The sequence below is a fragment of the Phocoena sinus genome, chromosome 10 (genome assembly GCF_008692025.1).
Source record: "Phocoena sinus isolate mPhoSin1 chromosome 10, mPhoSin1.pri, whole genome shotgun sequence".
NCBI classification, from domain to species: domain Eukaryota; kingdom Metazoa; phylum Chordata; class Mammalia; order Artiodactyla; family Phocoenidae; genus Phocoena; species Phocoena sinus.
Genome location: NC_045772.1, coordinates 23,001,497 through 23,014,370, shown reverse-complemented (window position 1 = coordinate 23,014,370; position 12,874 = coordinate 23,001,497). Strand labels below are relative to the sequence as shown.

Here is a 12,874-nt window from a genome sequence, read left to right as displayed (position 1 = left end):
ATTATTATGAAAAATAAGTCCTTAAAGGACATCTCATTTTGACATTTAATTCTAGGTTTAATAGTGGGGATGAACAAAATAGCAGAGGTGAAGAGCGCTAATTTCCTTACTTAATCTTTGATTATTCTAATTATTTTGCTTCCTCTCCTGCTGTGGATAGGATTGAGGTTTGAAAGCTGGGGAAGTAAAGTGTTCAGTGTTTTTTTTAGGATAAGGGAATGTGTTAAGAAGATAGCACTTAGATAATGAGATTTTTTTTTTTTTACCCTATGTTTAAAAGTCTGAAGAGGATCACTATGTATTTGTTACGTAATGGTTGGCTATTTAATTTTAGCTCGTATAGAGAATATTTAAGCCTTTAAAGTGACAAAATCACAGAAACAAAAAAATGTCAGATTTGGGCTCTGGTTACATTTCTAAGAGATTTCATTTTGTTCATAGGATGGTACAGTCTGTGAGAATTTCCAGGAGTTTTTATCTTTAAATGGACATCTTCTTGGACGACAGCCATTTCCTAATATTGTACAACTGGGCCTCTGTGAACTGGAAACTTCAGAAGTTTATCAGCAAGCTAAGCTGAAAGCCAAGCAGGAGGTCGATAACGGAATGCTTTACGTGGAATGGATGTAAGTAGGTTAGGAGAGAAACCAAAGGGAACAGCACTAACTGTGTCATTATTTTTCAGGTAGTGAATAAGTTCACTCCAGGAAGACTTAACTACTTTGGATAGGGCTTAAACTTTTAATAAGCATTCTTACTTATTGAAAAGTTCTAGAGAAGTAACCATAGGAGAAATACATATTTTCAGAGTCCATAAAAATAGATGCTTGCCTATAAGATGACTTTTGACAAGTCATCCTAAATACTAATATAAATGCTTCACTTATTGTAATACAGTATAGTAGCAAAGATCATTGTTTTTGAAGCTACAAACCTAGGTTTGAGACTCAGTTCTAAAACCTAAGAGTTTTGTGATTTTGAACAAGTTACAGGTTACTCTTCTTTCTCATACGTGAAATAGAGATAACAATCCTTTGAGGTAAGTGCTGTTTTTGTGAAGATTTAAGTCAGATATTGGATATAAAGTGATGAGCACTTTGCCTTGCATATAGCGCATATTAAACTTCCACTGAATCCTGATTCTTCTAGCTCCTAAGAGGCCATTCAGTTGTGTTATCTTAATCTTATCAATTTGTAAAAGGAAAGGGTAAGACTGCTATCTTTTTAATGCCTATTATATACTGTATGCTCACATACGTTGTTCATTTTATCTTCAAAACAACCTTATAACGTAAATATTATTTGCCCTACTTTACAAATGAGAAAATTGAGGCACAGAGAGGTTGAGACTTGACTGAACTCATGTGGCTTGCTGAATGTGATTTAAACTGTGGGTCTGGCTTTATTTTCATGCTCCTTTTGGTAATAAGTATGAATGGTCGTCTTTTCACATGTATAATTTATATCTAAATTGACCTCCTGGTTGATATCGTCGGTGATCTATATAGCCCTGGACCTTCTTTCCAAATAATTCAGGTTGCCATAGGTGGTTTCCCTAATTCAGTTTAGTTCAATAAATATTTGAGTTTCTCTACTGTGCTAAAGCACTGTTACTAGGTGCTAAGGCTCTCCCCAAGGAGCTTACAATCTACTAGTGAAGAAAGAAGTTTAAACAGATAATTATAATGTGATAAATGCAACAGAAGTAATGTATAAAATAGAGGTAAAACTGAGAAGTGGGTAAGTTAGCTTGGATGGATGAGGGATTCTGGTAAGGTTCCGTAAAGGAGAGAGTTAAAAAAATTTTTTTAATTAAAAATTAAATTTAAAAAGTTTAAATTTTATTTTATTTTACTTTTTGGCCGCACCGTGCAACCTGTGGGATCTTAGTTCCCTGACCAAGCATTGAACCCGGGCCCACGGCAGTGAAAGTGCCAAGTCCTAAACACTGGACCACCAGGGAATTCCTCAAAAAATTAAATTTTAATTTTTCATTGATTTTATTTTTGTTTTAAAGCAATCCATGTTCCTGATTTTTTTTTTTTAAATCAGTGTTAGAGGTATGTAAAATGAAAAGTCAGAGACTCTTCATGTTCCCCTACCTTCTCACTTCCCAGAGTTCACCATTCTTTAACATTTTTTTGGGAAGAGGTTTCACTCTCCCTGGAAGCAGCCACCTAATTAATTGAGATCTGTCTGTATTCTAGAATACTTGTTTACTCAATATCATAGCATTGTGTCATTTTATGGTGGTTTTCTGTTTACTTGTTTTTTTCCATAATTTCTATCCATTCTGTAGTATAGAACGTCTGGAGGTTAAAATAACAGACTCTGGCTCTAGACCGCTTGGGCTTGAATCCCAGCTCTGCTATTTTTTAGTTGTGTATCATCAGGAGAAAGTTACTCAACTTATCTTGCCTAGTGGTACTATTCATAGCATTGTTGTGAGGATTAAATGAGTGTGTGTGTATACACAAACATACACACCTACATAGGTTGCTTAGAACAGTACCTAGATCATAGAAAGTGCTCAATGAATGTTAGTTGTTGTTTTTAAGAATAAATAGCATTTAGGGAATTCCCTGGTGGTCCAGTGGTTAGGATTCTGTGCTTTCACTGCTGAGGGCCTGGGTTCTATTCCTGTTTGGGGAACTAAGATCCTGCAAGCCATGTGGTGTGGCCAAAAAAAAAAAAAAAAGATTAAAAAAGAAAAGGATAGGGCTTCCTTGGTGCAGTGGTTAAGGATCTGCCTGCCAATGCAGGGGACACGGGTTCTAGCCCTGGTCTGGGAAGATCCCACATGCTGCGGAACGACTAAGCCTGTGCGCCACAGCACTGAGCCTGTGCTCTAGAGTCCGTGAGCCACAACTGCTGAAACCCGCGTGCCACAACTACTGAAGCCCGTGCATCTAGAGCCTGTGCGCCACAACAAGAGAAGCCACCGCGATGAGAAGCCTGCACACCACAACGAAGAGTAGCCCCTGCTCGCCACAACTAGAGAAAGCCCGCATGCAGCAGCGAAGACCCAATGCAGCCAAAAATAAAATAAAAATAGATAAAAAATAAATAAATTTATTTTAAAAAAAGATAAGGATAAATAGCATTTAGCATTTTGCCTGGTCCATGTAGTTGATATTCAAGAGAAATTTGTAGAAGATCGACTGAATTCATGTTTTAGTTAGTGACTAAAATAGAATTGTGATACTTGGTCTGATAATCAGATGGGCATTGGTTTAGTTCTTGTTCTCTTTTGAACGTTGAGTTTGTTATTTTTACTTTTTCTTGCTGTTTTTTTTTTTTTTCCGCTTCATCAACTGCATTTCAACCTGTGATGTTCTCTCATAGGATGGTTAGTCATTAATAGCTGTATCTTTTTAACTGGGTTTGACCAGGTCATATTCAAAGAATGCTTTATTTTTCAGTACTAGAAAGCTTTTTTTTTCTTCTGTAGAAAGTTTAGGTTGGTATAAACGTAATTTGAGTTTCATCTTTTAAAGAAATCATTCATGCATTCGTTTGTTATTTATCTAATACTTTTTGGCCACATGCCCATCATTGTGACAGGTCACTTTCCGAGCTTTGAGGAATTGAGTAGACAGATCGGGGGACGTATTTTCTTAATCTGATTCTCTAAACTTTGCCAGTAGCTTACCTGTTTATCCTCCAGATTCTCATCACTCTAGTTTTTATAGTTGTTCGTTTTATCAATTCTAGTGAAGTTTAATACTTTCTAGGCAAGGTTTAAGTCTGATCTACCTTTGTGTTCCCTTTTTTCATTTGGTCTGTTTTGTGTGTGATACCTGTTCAGAGCAGGTATCATTGCTCACATTTTACATATGAGGAAAAGGAAACTTACTAGGTTAAGTAATTTGCATAAGTTTACACACCTAATAAGTAGTAGAAGCAGGGTTGCCCTTTAGGTTTATCTGACGCCTAACCTTTTCCTCTTAAGATAAGCATGATACCACTTAACATATTTACTCACAGTGACTGGGGTGTATGTATGTGGAATTCTGACACTGTTCTAATACTTTCCCCATTTTAAGTATACATCACATTCCTTTACCCTTTTGCCTTTGTGAAATAATATCTTTACTAGTGCAATACTTAGTATTTAGTAGATTAAGATACAAAGAAAATGACATTACTTTTTTTCTCTATATCTGAATAATTGTAGTTAGAGAAGAATGGTTTTAAAGTGCACATCATAATGGTGGGTGTAGTGTCATACTTTAGTTAGAAAATGAGCTTCATTTTGCTATAGCTCTTTCCTTTTGAAAAAGATGGAGATTTTTTTGAGGTTATCCTCTTATAATGTTTTCTCTGCACATGTTGTTATTAATGTATTAGAGGAAAATAAAAACTGACATGTATTTGATTAACTAGATTTCTTCCAACTCAGTGATATTTGTAGTACATGACAGGTTGCTTGATATAGCGTAGCATTTATCTTAAAATGCTGCTCTTGTTATATTATGCTTTTTTTCCTCAGGTGATGTGTGCTGTCATTTACATATTGGTAATTTAATTTTAAGAGTTTTGTGTTTTTTGGAACATAACTATGTTAACAGACAGTTTATTACTGAAAGAAAATAATTACTTTTACTCCTGTTTATTGGATTTCTGTTCATTTTTTCCCGTATATTTAGAAACAAAGAAAACATCAAGAATCTCTCCCGCTTGGTCGTCCGCCCCCATACAGATGCTGTGTACCATGCTTGCTTTTCTGAGGATGGCCAAAGAATAGCTTCTTGTGGAGCTGATAAAAACTTGCAGGTAAACCTATCTCTTGAGAAAAATTCAAAGAGTCATGCACCTAATACTGTGCATATTAGAATATATTTAAATTCTAAAATTCAAGGAAATTGCACATTAGGAATAGAGAAATGTTCAGATCTCTTGAACATTTTATGAACGCTTTCTCTATAGATTTAAAAGATATGGCGGTGTATTTTCATAATTCTAAACTTGCCAAGTGACATAGAAGTGCCTTTTACCCTAGCAGTCAGTTCTTGTCATCCATGTGACAGCTAAGGGTAATGAGGAAATGATAACTGTTAAAAGACATAAGGACTTCATAGCACAGTGAACAGGACTCTGATTAAAACACAGTGACTGTGGGGCTTCCCTGGTGGCGCAGTGGTTGAGATTCCTTCTGCCGATGCAGGGGACACGGGTTCGTGCCCCGGTCCGGGAAGATCCCACATGCCGCGGAGCAGCTGTGCCCGTGAGCCATGGCCGCTGAGCCTGTGCGTCCAGACCTTGTTGTTCCGCAATGGGAGAGGCCACAACAGTGAGAGGCCCGCGTACCGCAAAAAAACAAAAACAAAAACAAAACAGTGACTGTGTAAAATACCTATTTTATCATAGGCTCGGGCATAGATTTCTGACTGTAAATAGGAATTGGACTAGATTATTTCCTTAGGCGTTTGAAGGAATTTTAATTTCTCATTTGTTTTCAGAAAACATGAATGAGTGCTTTTCTTTAAATTGGTACTCAACCTTTTGATTTTGAAGGAAACAAAAACTAGTTAAAACATTTAAATTTAAGATTGCAAGATTATGATTGTAAGCCTTATTTCTATATGTGTACTTTATTACTACTTTTATTAATTTTGGCTTGTGAGCACAGAAAGCATATTGAATGAAGTGTTTTCTACTGATTGTTAAGAATTTGCCAAACTGTTCTCAAGAACTGAAGCTACTGTCAGCTCTATTGATTGATTGCTGCACTATGCGGCAGGCGGGATCTTACTTCTCTGACCAGGGATTGATCCCGGGCCCCCTGCAGTGGGAGCGCGGAGTCTTAACCACTGGACCACCAAGGAAGTTCCTTTTTTCTTTTTTTTTTGTGGGGGGGCAGGATGATTTTCTTTTTATGTTAAGGCATACGAATTCTGACAGAAATTCTCATTTTTGCAGTGATATTGCCAAGGTTCATTTCTGTTGCAAAATAACAGTGATAAAGATCTTTTAAAGAAATATTTTTATTGAATGATGGCCCATGGTTAAATAGGTATAGTAAAAAGATTTTATTTTTGCTTATATAGGTTTTCAAAGCTGAAACAGGAGAGAAACTTCTAGAAATCAAGGCTCATGAGGATGAAGTGCTTTGCTGTGCATTCTCTGCAGATGACAGATTTATAGCAACCTGCTCAGTGGATAAAAAAGTGAAGGTAGGGAAATATTTTCCTCTTGAGTTGTAATCACCACAGAATTTATTTTCTTTTTCTGTAATAGAGGGACTAGAGTAAGTAGAGTTAAAGGACTCTTGCCTATTGATCTACTAACTTGAGGCAAACCAGTTTTATCCATTGTAAATTAATTCTGTCTAAAACTTTTTATATTTAAGCACAAGCAAAAATGCCTAGGTTGATTAGCCTAGGAAACACAGCTGATATTTAGCAGCTGGGAAACACAATTTCAGATTAATGAATTTGCCTGACACTTATTGACAGGTCTGTGGGTTAAATATCAGTTGAAATCTCTAAGTGTACTGTGGTCAGAAGTGTTGCTGCACAAAATTATTGTCTGAGATCGATTCCTGTTGTAAAATATATAATTTGTGAAATGCAACCCAGATTTTTTTTTACCTTTATGAGCTGGCTTACATTCAATGCAAAACTAGATGAATAAACATACTAACCATCAGGTTACTAGTCTACAAAGTAAACAGAGAAGAGAAAACTCACAGGGTAATTTTTATCTTTGTTAATTATTCTTTTTTTTGTTTCTTGTCCCTAAATTTGGCTTTTAGCCAGAGTATATTTATGGAATTTAAGAGAAAGTGAAGTCTAGGGGAATATTTTATTTGATAAATGGAGGGGAGACCTCATTTTGGGCTTTTTTCAAAAGGGGTGTGGAATGCTGAATCTGTTTAGGTGGGGTGGACCTTAGTGGACCTGGGAGCAAGAAAGTTGGCTTGAGAGTTTTTGTGGAGTTTGCATCTACTTGAAGAGGACCCCGGAGTGTCCAGACTAAATTGAGACTTTGGAAAAATCTTGATAGATTGGACTCTCTGCGTGGCTTTACAACCAACCAGTTAATTCACTCTATAACCTCTATTCTGAGTCAGACTTGGAGCTGGCCATTCTGTGGTGTTCCAGAGTTAGAGCTATGTGGCTCAAGTTTCTATTTGTAAGAAATTTAAAGCAAGAGGCAGAAATACTTATTACAGAACTTTAAAATAAAATAAACTCTTTGGATCTCTGGAGAGTGCTTTGATAAGATAAAAGAAAATGCTATGGGAGGGACATTAGTATGTCTAAAAGTACAAAAGCCCAGTGAAAATTCATTAGGTAATTTATTTCTTGTGTTTGTTTGATGAAACAGACTACTTACATAGTAACTAGGAAAATGATTACTTTTTACTGAGAACACTGCATGAGGCTTTATACTACACACTTTTTTATATTACATTATCAATTTCTCACTACAATTGCAAAGTAAGTGTTGATACCATTTTAGAGATGAGGAAACAGGTTCAGAGATGAAGTCATTTGCCCAGGCTCATATTAACTAATGCCTGATGGCACCAGGGTTGAAAGCTAGGTTTCCCTCAGAATCTAAAGCCTTTATTTTTTTTCACTGAGCCATTTGCCTTTACTTATTTATTAGTACCTTGAAGTCAGCAGAACACTTATCAAATTCTTTGTCATTTGACACCATGCATTGTGTAAGATGGGTACAAGTATCCCCATTTTACAGAGGGGGGAACTGAAATGCAGGTAAATTAAGGACTTGACTAGGGATACACAACTTATAAGTGGTAGAGCCCGGTCTTAGATTGGCTCTGATTAATTTTTCTGATCTGAAGTCCATTATTCCATCCCTTTTATAGCACTTTTCTGCCTGCTGTCAAATCATATGAACATGTGAAATCTTGCCATTGAAAAATGTAATGTTTTACATTACTTGCAGGTAGACTTGCAGGTAATTTAAAAAAAAAAACATTCTGGCAAAATGCTGACATAATTTAGGGAAGGGGGAGGTATTCATTAGTATCATGTCTGGGAAAATCTGCAAAGCAGCTCACATTTGCTTTGCCTCTCTGTTTTCTCTTTGAAACTAAGGGGTACTTGTAAATTTTATTTTCTCTGTTCTCTCTAGATTTGGAATTCTACGTCTGGGGAACTAGTACATACCTATGACGAGCACTCAGAGCAAGTCAATTGCTGCCACTTCACCAACAACAGTAATCACCTTCTCTTAGCCACTGGTTCAGATGACTGCTTCCTCAAAGTAAGTGTGGATAATGAGAATTATGTAGATAAATTTGATAGATACACCACAACATCTCCTTTTTTTTCCCCATATATTGTATTAATCAGGGATCTTTTGGTTGCAGGGGTAGAAACTTTCATATTAGCTTAAGCAACAACAACAACAACAAATATATTATTGGCTCTTGGAACTGAAAAGTCTAGGAGTGTGGCTTCAGGCATAGCTGATTCCAGATGCCTAAAATACGTTCTCAGGCTCTAACCCCCGCCCTCCATCTCTAGACTCTGTTTCCCTTTTTTGTTGATTCAGGCATTACTCTTTCTGTGCAGCAGATTTGGCTACCCTTAGCTCCAGGCTTACATGGATATTACAGCTCATAATCACAGAGGAAGGGAAACTCACTCTTTCCCAGGTCCCATAGTTTTCTCATAGAGAAAACTCTAGTTGACATGGTTTGGGTTACATGCGCATTTCGGAATAACCCTAGCGGTCCGTAGGATGGAATCCTTCAATTGGCCAGGGGTCACAGGTTTTAGCCATGTAGAAATGGGACGAATAGGTGTGGTCAGCTCCACTTGAATTATGACTGGGGCTTGATTCAAGATTCGAAAGAGAGGGTCTGTTATCAGAAAGAGGAGGGAAAAAATGTACTGATAGGAAAAGAAAAAAATTTAAACCAAACTAAAACCAGAAATAGATATTCGTTCCACATATGTTTGATAATTTTTTAAAGATAAATTTATTTATTTTATTTATTTATTTTTGTCTGTGTTGGGTTTTTGTTGCTGCATGTGGGGGCTACTCTTCATTGCAGTCTGTGGGCTTCTCATTGCGGTGGCTTCTCTTGTTGCGGAGCACAGGCTCTAGGCGTACGGGCTTCAGTAGTTGTGGCACGCAGGCTCAGTAGTTGTGGCTTGTGGGCTCTAGAGTGCAAGCTCAGTAGTTGTGGCGCACAGGCTTAGTTGCTTTGCGGCATGTGGGATCTTCCCGGACCAGGGCTTGAACTTGTGTCCCCTGCATTGGCAGGCGGATTCTTAACCACTGTACCACCAGGGAAACCTGGTCAACAGTTTTGAATAAGGACAAGTTTTACTTTAAGACCGGTCATTCCACACTTGAATTTCCATGAGGACTATTAGGACTTACTTCTTGTGCTTTTTTTTTTTTTTAAAAATCTGATTTTATTGTATTCTTTCAAGTCCTGGATCCTATGTCCTATGCAAGGGTTCTATTCTCTTATTTTTATAAACTTTAAGTTCTTTTTTTAAAAAAAATTATTTATTTCTTTGGCTGTGTTGGGTCTTTGTTGCTGTGCGTGGGCTTTCTCCAGTTACGGCGAGCAGGGGCTACTCTTCATTGAGGTGCGCGGGCTTCTCATTGCGGTGGCTTCTCTTGTTGCAGAGCACGGGCTCTAGGGTGCGTGGGCTTCAGTATTTGTGGCTCGTGGGCTCTAGAGTGCAGGCTCAGTAGTTGTGATGTACAGGCTTACTTGGTTCGCGGCATGTGGTATCTTCCAGGACCAGGGCTTGAACCCGTGTCCCCGACATTGGCAGATGGATTCTTAACTACTGCGCCACCAGGAAAGTCACACTTTTTGTGCTTTTTTTTTTTTTTTATTTTGGCTGCATTGGGTCCTTGTTGCTGTGCATGGGCTTTATCTAGTTGCAGAGGGCGGGGGCTGTTCTTTAGTGCATGTGCGGGCTTCTCATTGCGGTGGCTTCTCTCCTTGCAGAGCACAGGCTCTAGGTGTGTGGGCTTCAGTAGTTGCAGTGCATGGGCTTGGTAGTTGTGGCTTGCGGGCTCTAGAGCCCAGGCTCAGTAGTTGTGGCGTACAGGCTTAGTTGCTGTGTGGCATGTGGGATCTTCCTGGACCAGGGCTTGAACCCGTGTCCCCTGCATTGGCAGGCGGATTCTTAACCACTGCGCCTCCAGGGAAGCCCTTCTTGTGCTTTTTGAACTGAGAGAAGCCAATGAAAAGATGTAAATTTGATGCTGCTCCCATGTAATTTGCATTATCTGCAGAATGGGGTTTATCTGGGACTGGGATAAAAGAAACTAGGGATGGAGTTGGACATAAAGAACAGGACTTAACTCACTGATCATTTCCAAAGGATTTTTAAGATTAATTTTGGGAGGTAAATGATTTCTTCTGTGTTTAATCTAATTTGCATAAATCCCCCTTGCCCATTTTATTTACTTTTTTTTTTTTTTTTTTTTTTTTTTTTTTTTGCGGTACGCGGGCCTCTCACTGCTGTGGCCTCTCCCGTTGCGGAGCACAGGCTCCGGACGCGCAGGCTTAGCGGCCATGGCCCACGGGCCCAGTCGCTCCGCGGCATGTGGGATCTTCCTGGACCGGGACATGAACCCGTGTCTCCTGCATTGGCAGGCGGACTCTCAACCATTGCGCCACCAGGGAAGCCCTTATTTACATTTTTTATACTCTTCAAACATACCCCAAAGGAGAGAGAATAGTAACTCTCGTGGTGTCCATCGTCTAGCTCCAACAATTGTCAACATTTGCCAGTTGTATTTTATTCCCCCACCACCTCCCACTTTTTTGGATTAGAGCATTTTATAGCAAATCCCAGGTAACATATCATTTCACCCAGAATACTTCAGCATGAATCTCTGAGGTCTAAAACATAAATACCATGCCATTATCATACCTAACATAATAAACAGTAATTTCGTAATATACCTCGTCCATGTTCTTTTTTCCTTATTAGTCTCAAAGCATATCTTTCTACCATATATTTATTGGAGTCAGAATCCAAACTTCAAGTGGCATTTGGTTGATATGTCTCTTAAATCTTTTATTCTTTAAATGTTTCCCCTTCCCGTCTATCTCTTTTTTTATGCCATTGATTTGTTAGAAAAATTGAGTCATTTATCCTGTGGAATGTCCCACCTTCTGGATTTGGTTGATTGTTTCCAGGAAGGTTTGTTTAACTTGCTCTTCTAATCCCTTATGTTTCCCGTCAAATGTATTTATATCTATCTTTGCAGTCTTTGTATTTTTGAGTCATTTTTTAAGAGCGTTAATAGATTTTATCCTAGTTAGTAGACTCTAGGTTTGCATAGGGAAATCTTAGAAATGACTATTTTTGGAGTTGGATAACTTAGCATCTAAAAAAATTGGGCAGTTTATTTTACATATTACTTGTTATACAGCTGAGTAAAATAATAATGATTTCAAACTACTTTGTTAAAATAAGCAGTAATTGTTTAGCTAGTTTAGTGCTCAGGCTGAAGCCTAGATAAACCTTCAAGTCCCTTAGTAGATTTAGGTGCTGATCTAAGGGCTGCCCCATTACTTGTTAATCACAAGTTCACCTTTGTGTTTGACACCTTTGTCAAACTGTGAATGGAATGCTTCCTGTAACTGAAAAAGCTTAATTGGGAGGGAAGGAAGAACTTCACATGATTTCTAACTTTTCCCCATTCAGTGCTAGTTTTTCAGTTATCTTTTTATCTTTCTCAAATAGCTCTGGGCTCTGAATCAAAAAGAATGTCGAAATACCATGTTTGGCCATACAAATTCAGTCAATCACTGCAGATTTTCACCAGATGATAAGCTTTTGGCTAGTTGTTCAGCTGATGGAACATTAAAGGTATGCTTTTGTTCATTGTTAAAATGGGTTGTAAATAATTTCATTGTTTTATGGAAAGAGGTTTCTGTTTTTCACATTTCTACAGAAAGCTTCTTCCTTCAACTTCCAGGAGCATATTTAATATAACTAATTGGTTGTCATAATGATTGCTTATTAATGGTTTACTACCTTATGCTTTAAAGTTCATATAATTTTAATTCTTAATTTTTAAGCATGTATTTCGTTTACGGTTTCATAAAATCTTTTGAGATCTATGGGATCAAATTTGTAAAGGTCCTGCTTTTATTTATCATTCATTTATTCTGCCTTTTATGTTCCTGTATTCCTGTTTTTGTGAAATCTTATGGGGGAAAACTCAGAGCTAGGGAAAAAAGCTTATTCAGCCTCCTGAAATTTATAGTCTTTAAAAAAACTGAATTCTTCTTCCTTAAATCTCCACCTTACTTCTCAATAAGAACCTATGCCACTTTGCCACTTTCTTTTTTCTTTTTCTTTCTTTGTTTTTTTTTTTTTTTTTTGCAGTACGCAGGCCTCTCCCGTTGTGGAGCACAGGCTCTGGATGCGCAGGCTCAGCGGCCATGGCTCATGGGCCCAGCTGCTCTGCAGCATGTGGGATCTTCCCGGACCGGGGCACGAACCCGTGTCCCCTGCATCGGCAGGTGGACTCTCAACCTCTGCGCCACCAGGGAAGCCCCCTATGCCACTTTCTTATTCCTCTCTCCTGTCATTCTGGTCTCCTGTTTATTGATTCTCCTTTCTTTGGTGTTAAATCCAATCCATCTTTGACTTCCTCATCTCTTGGTCTACCTTTTCCCCTCCCATTCTGTAGCGTTTGCTCTGGTTCATGCTGTTATACCCTCATGTGTGATAGCAGCCTTCTAAGATATACTCCTCATCCTTCCTTATCCCAATATGTAGCTGCTAGATTAACTCTCTACCTCTGTTTTCATCTTGCCGTTTTTAGCTGGAACACAAATGTACCAAATTCTAAACTGTGGTAAACCCAGGCTCATCAGGCACACCTCTAAGGCTCTTCACTT

General features: G+C 38.1%; 1 protein-coding gene across 17 annotated transcripts in view; it reads left to right on the top strand.

Annotated features, from left to right (window-relative positions):
- Positions 1-12,874, top strand: part of APAF1 (apoptotic peptidase activating factor 1) — a 113,263-nt gene that overhangs the window by 38,856 nt on the left and 61,533 nt on the right. For all 17 annotated transcript variants that reach the window (XM_032645636.1, XM_032645632.1, XM_032645629.1 and 14 more), the window contains 5 exons: positions 442-626; positions 4,650-4,776; positions 6,051-6,176; positions 8,110-8,241; positions 11,709-11,834. In XM_032645636.1, the coding sequence (XP_032501527.1) occupies positions 442-626; positions 4,650-4,776; positions 6,051-6,176; positions 8,110-8,241; positions 11,709-11,834 (696 nt within the window). The remainder of the gene's footprint in view (positions 1-441; positions 627-4,649; positions 4,777-6,050; positions 6,177-8,109; positions 8,242-11,708; positions 11,835-12,874) is intronic.